Genomic DNA, 12,764 nt, shown 5'->3' with positions numbered 1-12,764 from the left:
AAAAGTCCTACACAAGAGAAGGACCAGGTGCCATAAGAAGGTGCTGATATCATCTTGGAGGACACGAAGTGAATGTTGTGGCTAAGGCCCAGAAGGGGGGTAGGAAGGGCAAGAAATGGCATATGGAGGAAGTACCCTAAAGTGTTCAAGAAACAGAGTAAACCAAGCTCGCCTGAGCCTGGAGAACCTTGGAAAGAACTAGAAACTTTTAGGAATCAGTTTCAAACTTTCCGGAATCAGTCCTAGGAGCAATAGGAAGCCACTGGATGGCTTTTAACACCACCAGTGGTTTAATCTTTTGTGTGTATGTGTGTTGTGCTAGGAATTGAACCCAGGACTTTGTGCCTGAGCTACATCCCCAGACTCCACCAGTGGATAAACTCCTGTCAGCCTACATCTCAGTAATCATGTGTCTGTAATTATTTTCTAGTTCTCAAAACAAAACTGGATTTCTCCTGCTAAAAAGAGCAAGGGCAACTAGTAGGTATGTCACGTGTGACACCAATCAGTGGAGTTAATGTATCCTTTAGTTTAACCATTACTGTAGACTTGTTACATTTGCTAGTTTAGACTAGATTGCAATATAATAAATTGTGTGAGTTTTTCTTTTTAACTCTGTTTTTTGAAGCCATGTACCATGGTATAATTTTAAACTGTTGGCGGGGGAGGATGTATTATGGCTGGCTGCCTTATTATCATATTGATTGTTGTCCGTGAATTACTGACACAGAAGCTCCATTGGGATATCATCTCCCTTTTCTCTGTGATCTTGCCTCCCATCTATGCTTAGAAAGTGTGGGGCCTCAGCCTAGATTCATGGAAGAGAAAATTTCATATTAATTCTTGGTAATCTCCATCTCTTACTAATCTCCCTAAATGCCCATATTCCTTAAGGGACACAAATGTACCATCAAAAGGAAAAGCCCTGTGTATAAGTCACCAAAGTGTCATTTTCTGTGGTTCATTAACCCAGGTTATATATCACAAAATCAGTTTCCTGATTTTGCTCTAGCAGAGAAACATACGATGCTTCTCAGGAGCTGAGGTATTATTGTTAAGAACCCCTAGATGGTAGCTTTGTTGCACTTGTTTCAAATGTGTGTTCTAAACAGATTGACAACTTTATTGGTATTTCAAGTTCAATAATCATTTACGTGTATTTTAGTTCTTAAGAGACTTTGTTCCTTAAAAGTTTTATACTTTTTGTGATCAGTGGTTCAGCAAAGGATTTATAGTGACCATATTTAGCATAAGTCAATGTATATATTTGTCTTTCTAGAAAATGTACAGCTTTAGCAGATATTCCCTTAGGATTTCATAGTCACATAATGGAGCATTTTTCATTGTGGCAATAACTATATTAGAGTTCATGACCTGTGTATGTGTGTGTATTTGTGATAGACATATACATAGGGGTATATACAAGCACAGTAACTTCTAAGCATATCTAATTTTAATGTATGAATGTATGTCCAATATAGTTATGAACTTCTGAGCAGTAAATGAGGAAAAGAGGAATTAAATTGGGGAAATGGCTATGTTGCATTTATCATATTCTTAAGGCGTAATTTGAAAAATAACCCCAAATGACTACTTATCAACCTAGTTCCTTATTTTAATAATTAGAAATGCTAACAAATAATGACATTAGTAACTGAATATCAGTTTTGACAATCTCTTACTAATTTCTCTATTAAAATGGCTTCCTGAAAGTATCATAAGAAGTTAATGAATTGCATGTTAATTAAATTTGAACTTTTCTCCTCTAGTATTCAAATGGGAAAATGTGAAATATGATATATTCAGATTGCTTTATACTAAATTGAACAATAATGGCAATATACATATAACATGATAATGTTACAAATATGTGGTAAGAATCTGTAGCATTCATAATGGAATTTGCTAATTTTGAATATTGGTTTATGTCTTAAGTTCATTTTGTTCCCCAAAATTCAAATGTTTAAATAATGTTTTATCACATTTTCTAATTAGCCAACTGAAACTTTCCATGAAAAATTTATTCTCATCCACCTAACAAATCCATCTATCTTTTCTTCTCTTGTTTTGTTAGCCTCTTAGCAGATACCCTGCTTTGATAAATGATATTTCATTCTGGTTGCCCTCTGAGAATTACGCAGAGAACGACTTCTATGATTTAGTCCGAACAATTGGAGGAGACCTGGTGGAAAAGGTTGATCTTATAGACAAATTTGAACATCCAAAGTAAGTGAAATGCTTCCTGATTTTATCCTTTACTGTGTCTGTGTGACAAATGGTATATGGAAACATACAATAGAAGCCCAATGCACTGGAGGCAAAAATGCCTTCAGAATTCAAAGGGAGCATATAGTTTATGAGAAAACTCTCATTAGTCCTCTCTGAAAATCTTTCTAAAATGCATTTTTATTCTTTCCTACCCTAGTAAAGTAATTATATGAAACAATGTCTTAAAAATCTTCCAATTTTTTAGTATTGCTTTTGGAAGTGATTTCTTACCATATCACATTGCAGATAACAGAAGAGATGATGCAGAGAAAGAGTGATTTGTGGAAGAAAAGTTGTTTTGTTAGTAGCTTCTCATGCAATAATGCCTCTCTTTGATCCTAGTACTTAAGTGTGTTCCAGACTTAGCTATACCTTCTTGGAGTTTAAAGTCTTAATAGGAGGAGCATATATTAAATAAGTAATTCCACAGATGTGGAGCATAGTGAAGGGAAATGCATTGAACATAATTATAGAACTGATTTCAGTTGGGGAGTCAGGGCAGGCCTCTTGGAGACATTGATGCTCAGTGTAAAAGTATGATTGAGTAATGAAGGAACGGGGAAGGAATATTCTCGAAGGCAGATGTGAATCCTCGGGTGGGGGGACAATGGCACATGCAAAATATGGAAAACAGTAAAGAACATGCAGCTCAAAAGACTAAGGGGAAGTAGATGAAAAGAGATGCTGTTGGGTGGAGACATGTCTGTGGGGTTAGGCAGGGCCAGAACATGCCAGGTCTGAGATGGGATTTTACTCCAGTTGCAGTTGGAAGCACAAGAAGGTAGGAGTGGGAGAGAGGAGTGGTGTGATCTGACTAGTCTCCTTTAAATGACCCCCTTTCACCTCCACCTGTTGGAGGAGGGGCAGTCACCAACTCTGGTTGGACTCTTATCTTCACTCTGCCCCCTCCCTCCTGATTTTCACAGGTATGCCAGGCACATTATCAGGGCATAGACCTTCACATTTCACTTCTTTCTTTCTTCGCTTTTTTTTTTTTAAACAAATCCTGCCTTAGATGAAGATTTTCAGTATTCACTGCTGTTCCTTTGCCTTTGTTTTCTCAGTTATCTGATAGCAAGTTTGCTCAAGCACTTGTGGAAACAATATCCCCTGACTCCATGCATGTTCAGAACTGTCTGTACTGAATGAATGATAGTTTGTTGGACATAAAATCCTTGGCTATCCCTTTCTTTTTTTAAGCATCTTATAATTGTTGCTGTGTTGTCTTCTTGAATGTAACTTGATGTAAAGAAATCTGAGGCCAGTCTTCATCTTTTTGCTTTTTGCCCTAAAGGATTCCTTCTTTGTCTTAAAAGTTGAATAACTTTACAAGGATACTTTTCAGTGTTGACCTCTTCTCCCTGACTGTCACAAATCATATTTGACTCTGCTTTTGTTTTAGGAATTGTATCTTTAAGGATTTGTTCTGACCCATTTCATTCACTCTTCAGGGATCCCAGTAATGTTCAATATCTGCTTCTATACCTATTGTTTTCTCTCTGATGTTTTAAATCTCCACTTCCTTTGGATGCATTCTTACCTGTTATCTTTTCTGCCTCTGACTATTTACACTAACTGTTCTCTTTTCGTCACATTTTTTCCATCTTCACTTCTCCTCCTTTTCTGAGTTCTGAGCCCACATTCCAGCTCCACCTAAGTTCTTGCTATCTCGTTTTTGTTTTATTTCTGTTTTGTGGTCTTCCTTCACAGAGAAATTGTTTCACTTAGTTTCAACAATTCATTGCAAAGAATTTAACCAGAAACTTCATGTGCTCCAATGGCAGTATTTCTCTATGACTTTCTATTAGTAAGTTTTCTTCCATTGTCCTCATTTTTTCCTTAACTCTTTTTTAATTGATATATAACTGGCACCCTTGTGATTATGCTTTGAATGCATTCGGCTTTCTGGACCTGCTGTTTGCACAGGTTTGCCTGGCAGGGAAGGACTGAGGACATCATTTTCACTAGCTTCTTTTACAACCTTAGGATTTCTTATTCTTTACTGATAGGAAGCCAATTCTTTCTTTAAATATGGCTTATCTCTTTGAATCTTCTGCTTCCCACCCAAATCTACACTTGTTAAAAATACACTTTTTCCTTGCTTATTCCAGTATAACACTTAGTGGTAGAAAATTTCTTTGCGCTTTACATCATAACTCCCAGCTCTGAAAATAAAATGCATTTTGTTGGGTCTTCTGCGTTGTGCCACTCTCGGTTTCTCCTCTTCACTACTCATCTTCTACTAAATTGCTATGGCTTTTGGAAGCCTGTAAATACACTGTGAACTTGCATATGGCATCTGTCTCCTAACTTGACAGAGAATGCATGGGTAGCCTGAGTCCCTGACACTACAAAGTGCCAATTTAATCTCACATTATTATGTGAGAGATTTCCAGGGCTTTCCAGACTAAAATTCTGGTTTTTACTTTTGTAGTGAAGACAAAAATATTGGAACAAAACTAATTCCCACCTGGCACTTATGGCTCAGGCCTATAATCCTAACTAGATGGAGGCTGAGATTGGGAGGATCATCGTTTGGGGCCAGCCTGGGCAAATAGTTAGCAAGACCCCATCTCCAAAATAACCAGTGTCAAATGGACTGGAGGTGTGGCTCAAGCCCTGATTTCAAACCCCAGTCCCACCAAAAAAAAAAAAAAAATTAGTTGCCAAGTAGTAACCAATATGCCAAAAGAAGTGACTTATGCTATTTTTTCCACTCTTGTCAGTACTCAGAAAATGTTCCGAATCAAAATTTATGCTTAGTTTTGACTTTATAGTCTCTTGATCCCTGATCTGACCTTAATTCTGTCCCTGACTCTTCACACCCTTTGTTTCAAAAGTGAGGCAAGCAGCCCTTTCTAATTGGAAATATCAGAACCTACTAGGTTGCATAGAGATGTTGAAAATCTAGGAAGTTGAGAGAAAATTCTCTTGTGCTGGGTGTGGGTTAGATATGGCTTTGGGGAGAGGTAATCCCAAGTTTTTCTGATCTGTAGTTGATTGTCATGATGGAGGCAAATGCCATATGGTATGGGAATTAGAGAATAGGTATTAGTGGGCATATGGACCCTGATAACACCAAACAGGCAGAGTCTATTTAAAAAATAGAATTTCAATGGACTATATTAGAAATACTCTATTCATACAGGCCTGCGTGCACAGCTCCATACTCGATACTAAAAGGTGAATTTATCCAGATCCTTCGAAGGAGACAGCTCTTCTGAGTGCAAATTGGGAAGCAATCAACCAAAAATCACTTCTCACTGGCACTGGGCTCACCATCTTTTGGATAATAATTATATACATATTTAAAGACTATCATTTTGGAGCTATGCACAAAATGATTATCCTGCCCAGGGCATACACCATTAATAAGGGGTTTGGTGACTGGAATATGGTTCCAATGGGAGACATGGCTTATTATCCCTTAATATATTCTGTTACTCTCCTTTTTTAAAATAACATAATCCTGATTTTTTTAGCTGAGCAACTTTCTACTCAACTAAAACTACACTTTTGAGACTCCACTATAACAGGATAGCTAAATTATGCCAATGATTATAAGTGCAAGTATCTAATGGTATTTCTAGTAGTTCCTTAAAAGTTGAGTTGAGGCTGTTCTTTTTCTTTCTTGCTGCCTGAGTACAAATGTAATGGCTGATATTTTGGCATTATCCTTTTGGACAATGGTGTGACCTTGGCAATGGAAACTGTAGAGAGAAGAGCAGTGGTGTAGAAGTTGTCTGGATCCCTGACTCTAGGGAGTGTCAGATCAGCACTAGACTTTTAGGTGAAAGAAAAGAGAGCTTGTTTAAGTCACTATTTTCCAGATCTTTATTATTGACATCCAAAGCTAAACCTAGCCATTATAGCCCAGAAGACCATCTCTAAGAAATGGGATACATTATTTAGTAATGATGGCTCACTGGGTAATGATTCTCAAGAAGTATGTAAGGCAGGGTTGGCAAAGTGTTTCTACTAAGGGCAAAGTTGTTGAGAGTTTTTATACTGAGAATCATGCAATCTCTCCTGCCTACTCTGCCATTGCAAAAGCAGCCACAGTTGAAACATGAATGGCTGGGCCGAGCTGTGCTGCACTGCACCCTGAAAGCTAGATTGAGTCTGCCGACCTCAGTCTAGGGAAAGGAGACACAGGTAATTTTTTTAAAGTTCCCCTCCCCTCACCCCCACACACATTAGCCCTCCTTCCTTCCTTCCCTGAGCGTCCTACACTCTCCCTTCCTCCTCACTCCAAGAGTCCCTGGCCTGGATTGTAGCAGTGAATGATCACCTGAACTTGTACTTGTGGTGCATATATTGGCCCCAAGAATTATTTTCTCTAAACAAATAAATGAAATATGGCTACATAATTCAAAAGGGCTTGGACCCCTTCTTTGGCTAACATCAAAAATGTGACATATACTAGGATCAAGTGGAGCATGAAGGATGTGCTCTGATAAACAAGTTATCAAACAGTTTGGGTATTATTTTTTGAACGAGAAAGCATCCCAGCATGTTTCAGAGAATCATCAACTATTGAATATGTACCCAATTTCATAATGTTAGAAAATGGAGAAATTTTGTCTTGTTTACAGATTGCAGTCTGTGCCCTGAGGAGGATGGATGCTCAGGTTAGGAGAAAATGGTATCTTGTTCTAGCTAATCATTCAGAACCTTCTCCCAGAGGATCTCTGTCACTTAATCTGTGGGCCACTTAATACACAGAAGAGTTCTCATAGTACAAAAGATTAATGTAACATCAAAGGTAAGAGTGGTCACCTCTGGGGAAGGATGTAGGTCACTATCTATATATATGTGCTTCTGCACTTTTGGATTATTGTCCTCTGTGCATGGGTTCATAATGAGGAAACTTAAGAAGGTAAATCGGAGTGCCCACATGTGCACCTGATGTCCCTTAGCTCTCATCTAAAGATGATACATTGATCATCTTTAGTCTCTAAATTCGTGAAAATAAGGAATTGTGGTGGAGAGTGTTTTCTTCTATAACACAATTGCTCAAAATGTTTCTAGCCTGAGGCATGGCAAGAGTACAGAGGAGCACAGGGCTACCTAATCATTGTCTCTAACTGCTCACACTTCATTCAAGGTTGCAGCCAGTTTTTATGAATTGTGGAGACAGACTATAAAATAAAGTGGACTTAAATGGGACAGATTTGGGTTGTGTTTAAGACAGACCTTTTTGAAAGTTAGAATTGTGTTATTTTTAAGTGGTTGACTTGACACCAAGAAGGAGCTGGTGGTTAAAAATGTCCCAGGTGTCTGCTGCACTAGGGTCTGGCTTGAGAGATAAGCTACCCTGATGTCCTTGTATGTGAAATCCTTTGAAGACTTTAGAGTTCTAAAACAATGGTTAGCCACTGGAGTAAAAAATAACTTCCCCGATCAATCTAACTTGTTCTTTAAAATAAAAAATAACCTTGGTACAGCTAGGATTCTTGGATTTTGTGGCCAAATACATGACTGGAAGTTCTGGTAATGAAGGGAAGCAGAATGAGACTTCGAATAAAACTGTCATTCTAAAAATGATGTATGTTCTTCCTGAGACTTAAGGAGTACATTTTTAATCAGAAAAAATATATAAATACTTTGCAAAATAGCATTGACGCTGGTCAGCAGAACTCTGCAGCCAAAATGTGACAGTTCTCTGGGTCCTGAGTTGGGAAAATGCTGTGGACAATGGAGGTGGGATGACAACTCTGGTTTGCAAATCATTCCTGGTATTATTTCTCACTGATAAGTGTAGTTACCTGAATATAAAGATTGCCCAGCACTGAAAAGCCAACCACAGCTAATCTTGGGAGTGCTCAGGATGCAGGGAGCTTGTCAGAAGTTGTGTCCCCTTGAAATTGACAGTATGCAATACCAAGGAGATGGCCAGAGGCAGCCAGGTCTGCTTTTAACACTCCTGGCTCCTTCCCTTTCCTTTTCCGTTATTATTGCAACACTGGTGGCAGGAGTAGAAGAACTTTTGTCATGGTTCAGACAGCCCAGAAAGCAATTCTAAAGAACTATTTTTAGCCTGTACTTTGGTTTTTCCCTCCCTTCCCTTTCTCTAAGCCTTTTTACAGCTTTCCATGAGGGGTGATCTCATTACTGCCACATGGCATCCCTGTTTGCTACCAATGTTAGACAAATTGAAACACAATTAGTTAAGTTCCTGAACTCCTTGTTCCCCCTGGTGCCCCAGTGCATCACCATTTGCTGAAGGATTCTTTAGGATTACTTTCAGCACTGCACTGGCTGGTCCCCAAGAGAAGCATCCCTTCTCAAGCAGGAAAGGGGCGGGGAGACTGCTGACTGACAAGGAGACAGGGAGGAAGGCCAGGTGCTTAATCAGCTGCATCTGTACTGATCTGCTCCATCACACTTTTGTGAAAAATGACAGCAAAGCCATCCTTTTCTCTTTGGCTTTCAGTTAGTGAATTTCACAGAGTTCTTTGTGTATTGGTTTTGCTTGGCATTTCATGTACCTTTTCCTAATGTGGAGATCAGACCACCATCTTTCCAAGATACAAGGTACTCTACCTTGATTATGGTTTGTCCTTGCTGAAACTTGTGTTGAGACTTAATTCTTCTATATAGCAGTGTTGGGAGGTGAGACCTAGCAGAAGGCATTTGGGTCATGGGACTACAGCACTCATGCATAAAGGAATACCATCTGGGAGGGCTGAGTTCTCACTCTTTCGGGACTGAGTTCTTCATAGCCACAGTGGATTGTTAGGAAGCAAGACATGCTTCCTTTCTTGCCATGTGATTTCTTCCACAAGGGCTTCCCTCAGCCCTTTTTCATTTTTCTGCTGTGCATGTAGCATAATGTGACCCTCACAAGATATAGCTGCTCAATCTTGAGCTTCCCAGCTTGCAGAGCCATGAGCCAAAATAAATCTCTTTTTTTTTAAAATAAGTTATCCAGTCTGAGATATGCTGTTGCAGCAAGAGGAAACAGACTAAGTCACAACATAAGAGTAACTCATATGTTTTGATGTTTCCCTGTCCCTTGCTCTGACAATTGACTAGATGAAAGCAAGCTAAAATGCTTGCCAAGAGCAACCTGTGTGGGGGAATAAGTCACAGAATTGCCAGCAGAAGTTGGAGGAACAGCCCTATCCTTTCATTTTGGGGAATTATGAGTGTGATGCTAAATTATTTTAGGGTTGTGAGTTTGTTGCTCCAGTTCATAAAGTGACTTATTTTCTCTAACCTACCTCTCATGTTTGATGTCCAGTGCCAGCAATGGAAATCTTTCCCAGTCCTCATACCCTCCCTACTGTCTTTAACGTCAGTGATCTTGTTCTTCACATCCCACAGACAGCTCAGCCTCAAATGTGTCACAGCCCTCACAGATAATGATACTGTCTTAGGATCTGAGAAGTTTGTGAATTCACATACAGCCCAACCCTGTACTAACAGAGGAACCATTATGCTAATTATGGATATTGGAGTTCAGTCTCTAAAACGATCTGTAAGGCAGTTTCAAGGCTGTACAGATGAGACCTACTAAAGTCACTCTTGAACAATTCAAATTTCTGAATAGCAAATATGGGCCTGGAAGACTTGGGCCTTACCTTGCTGGTCTTCTTGAGCAAAAAATAAGCTGGGCTCCAGCATAAAACAAGATCAGGTCCACAACTTACACAGCAATGAAGGCTGGGAAGCCCCTTTTAGGAATCTTGGGCTGGTTATTTTCCTTTAATTGGTCATAATTGAGGTGTAGGAAGCAACCAAGAGGGTGTGTCAAGGATGGCAGGAAACAGGCACATATGGGATTGAGAGTTCAACTTCAGGGTGGGAATGATGGTGTGCATGCAGCACCCAAGCCCCAGGGCACCTGTTTTCTTAGGGGTGTGTTGTAGAGGGCCAGGTGATTAGTGAATACTGTGAAGGCATAAGGGGCAGACAAGAGGTCACAGAGAAAGTGGGCTGCAGGGACAGCCCCTACTGACTTCCCTAGGTAAGACAGGGGAGTGTGGGAGAGGCCAAGTTAGTTTCTTGTGAATCTTGACATTGCAGCAGAATCATCCACAAGACTGTGGAATGTTCTATTAGGAGCTGCTGGCCTGGGCTCCTAATTGTCTCCTTGGAGTGCTTATTGGATTTGGAGTCCAAAATGAGGCTGAATCTAAGGTGAGGGGCTAGTAGGGCGGTTAATTTGAAAATCCATGATCCATTCTATGGCCATACCACCCTGAACGTGCCCCATCTAGTCTGAAAATCCATGATCCAGCATGTCTTTTCAGGATCTTCCATGTGTTTTCTGTTTTCCCTTGCTTGGTAGCCCATGGCTTCATAATAACCTACTATCCACATGTAGTTTGGAGCTGGAAAAGGTTTTGTCATGAGTAAAAATTTGTTGTGTGTCTAGTGAGAAAAAAATCAAGGCAGAATGTTCCATGAGATTTATTATAGGAAGCAGAGAAGGATACCTCCAGGCAATCTAAGACAAATAAGGGATCTCTCTTTTTCTGTGGGAAATACCTGAGACATGTGATAGGCCTTAGTCAGACACTTGGGAAATGAATTCACAGACTCAGACATCATCAGCTGGTGGGTACAAATGAGCATAATTTACATCCATGCTCAGATAGTCAATGTGTTACCACTTAACGTACTCTCAAGGATCCCAGTCTCCTGCAGTATACTTACCTCACCGAAAGTATTTCTGGAAGCCCCAGACGGTTCCTCAAAAAAGCCTACTTCTCCTGCATATGACAATGACTCTAACTGGGTTCCTGAGACATACCACTGAGGCTTTGGAGCCCTTCTGGTATCCTGTAGTATTCCAGGTTTGCGCAGAGCTGTGCCTTCTCCCACTGGTGTCACCTTGTCAGTGGGACTCAAATAGCTGGGGTTTGAACCCCATCTTCCTACCTACATGACTAAGTCCCTCCCTTAAGTCTTCCCTTAGACTTCCTACCAAGTGAAAGATGCAAATAAAGGTTTGAAACTCTCACTTCTGACCTTTCTGAGTCTCAGTTTAGGCAAAGTCTTTTCCATGGACATGCAGTTCAGAAAATCAACAAAATTTGCTAGGCACCAGTGGCTCACACCTGTAATCCTAGCTACTCAGGAGGCAGAGATCAGGAGGATGCTGGTTCAAAGCCAGCCCTGGCAAGAAGTTTGCAAGATCCTATCTCAAAAAAACCCCTCTGACTCCAGGTGTGGCTCAAGTGGCAGAGCGCCTACTTTGCAAGCCTTGGGTTCAAACCCCAGTCCCACCAAAAAGCAAAACAAAACAAAACAAAAACCCTTCACAAAAAAGGGCTGGTGGAGTGGCTCAAGATGTAGGGCCCTGAGTTCAAACCTCAGTACCACAGGAAAAAAAAAAAAACAGAAAATCAACAAAGCCAGTGTCTTTATAATCTTCTATAACCATAACTATTATACAAGATGAGTCTTCTCTGTGTTACATTCTTTGGGGAGAAAAAAAATCCACAATTGTTTTTGACAGATATGGCTATTTTCTTTACCTACACTTTCTCCTGAAGGAAACTGACAATAGTAAGACAAGGAGAAAGGAAACTAACAGCAAAAATTAAGCAGACGAAATACTTGTAAGACATGACAGCTGTGGTCTAGACATTTACCAAGAATTTTATTAGAATAATTGTTTAACCCAGCATTCATTAACTATGGTAATTTCTCCTAGCAGCTTATCTGTCCAGCAGTACATATGGTATGCAGTTTTGAAATTCTGCAGTGGTGATGAGATAAACATTTATAATACATTCCTCTGTAAGAGTGATTGCCACACTGCCTTGTATTTATACCTATTTCTACCCTTGCAGTGTGAGTTACCATCAAGTACAGGTCCTTAGCATTCTACTGTATTTGTGACAAATAACAGGAAGTACTCAGTACACATTTTTTATGATTGAATGATAAACACATTTCACAGCAGCACAATACATATATTTTCTTAGGATGCGACTGGCCTAACATGCCATACAGGTCATAAGTTACTTCAGTAGGCAACATTTTCCATGTGGGTGGGTAGCCAGGCTCTACTGCCAGTTGTGATGAGAGGAGAAGCAGAGTAGTATGAGAGGAAAGTATTCTCTGGAAACAGGTCTTGCATATGTGATAAGTTGGAGTCTTAGTAAACTGCTGCTCTCAAAATTGTTTGGTACAGGCCAAATGGTCAGATGGGGAAAAGTAACTAAACAGGAAAAAGAAAAAAGAAAAATGATTTTAAGAAGGTTGTTATATCCCATACAAAATATAGTTTAGAGCCAGACACTGGTGGCTCATGTCTATAATCCTAGCTACTAAGGAGGCAGAGTTCAGGAGGATCAAGGGAAAACAGTTTGCAAGCTCCTATCTCGAAAAAACCCATCACAAAAAAGAGTGGCTTATGGTGTAGGTCCTGAATTCAAACTCTAGTACCACATACACACACACAAACACACACACACAAATATAGTTTAGGGCTGAGGGTTGTAACTCTTGTAGAGCAATTTTCCAACATATACAAGGCC

General features: G+C 39.8%; 1 protein-coding gene across 12 annotated transcripts in view; it reads left to right on the top strand.

Annotated features, from left to right (window-relative positions):
* Positions 1 to 12,764, top strand: part of Fars2 (phenylalanyl-tRNA synthetase 2, mitochondrial) — a 509,857-nt gene that overhangs the window by 330,464 nt on the left and 166,629 nt on the right. For 11 of the 12 annotated variants that reach the window (XR_012450765.1, XR_012450764.1, XM_074082961.1 and 8 more), the window contains exon 6: positions 2,075 to 2,226. The exons of the other annotated variant lie outside the window; for it this stretch is intronic. Coding sequence is in view for 9 of the 11 variants with exons in the window: in XM_074082961.1 (XP_073939062.1) it covers positions 2,075 to 2,226 (152 nt within the window). In the remaining 2 variants the exon portion in view is untranslated. The remainder of the gene's footprint in view (positions 1 to 2,074; positions 2,227 to 12,764) is intronic. 12 annotated transcript variants of the gene reach the window in all.

Source organism: Castor canadensis, chromosome 8, assembly GCF_047511655.1.
Source record: "Castor canadensis chromosome 8, mCasCan1.hap1v2, whole genome shotgun sequence".
Classification (NCBI taxonomy): domain Eukaryota; kingdom Metazoa; phylum Chordata; class Mammalia; order Rodentia; family Castoridae; genus Castor; species Castor canadensis.
Note: the sequence above shows the minus strand (reverse complement) of the source record. Positions and strands in the feature narration are given on the sequence as shown.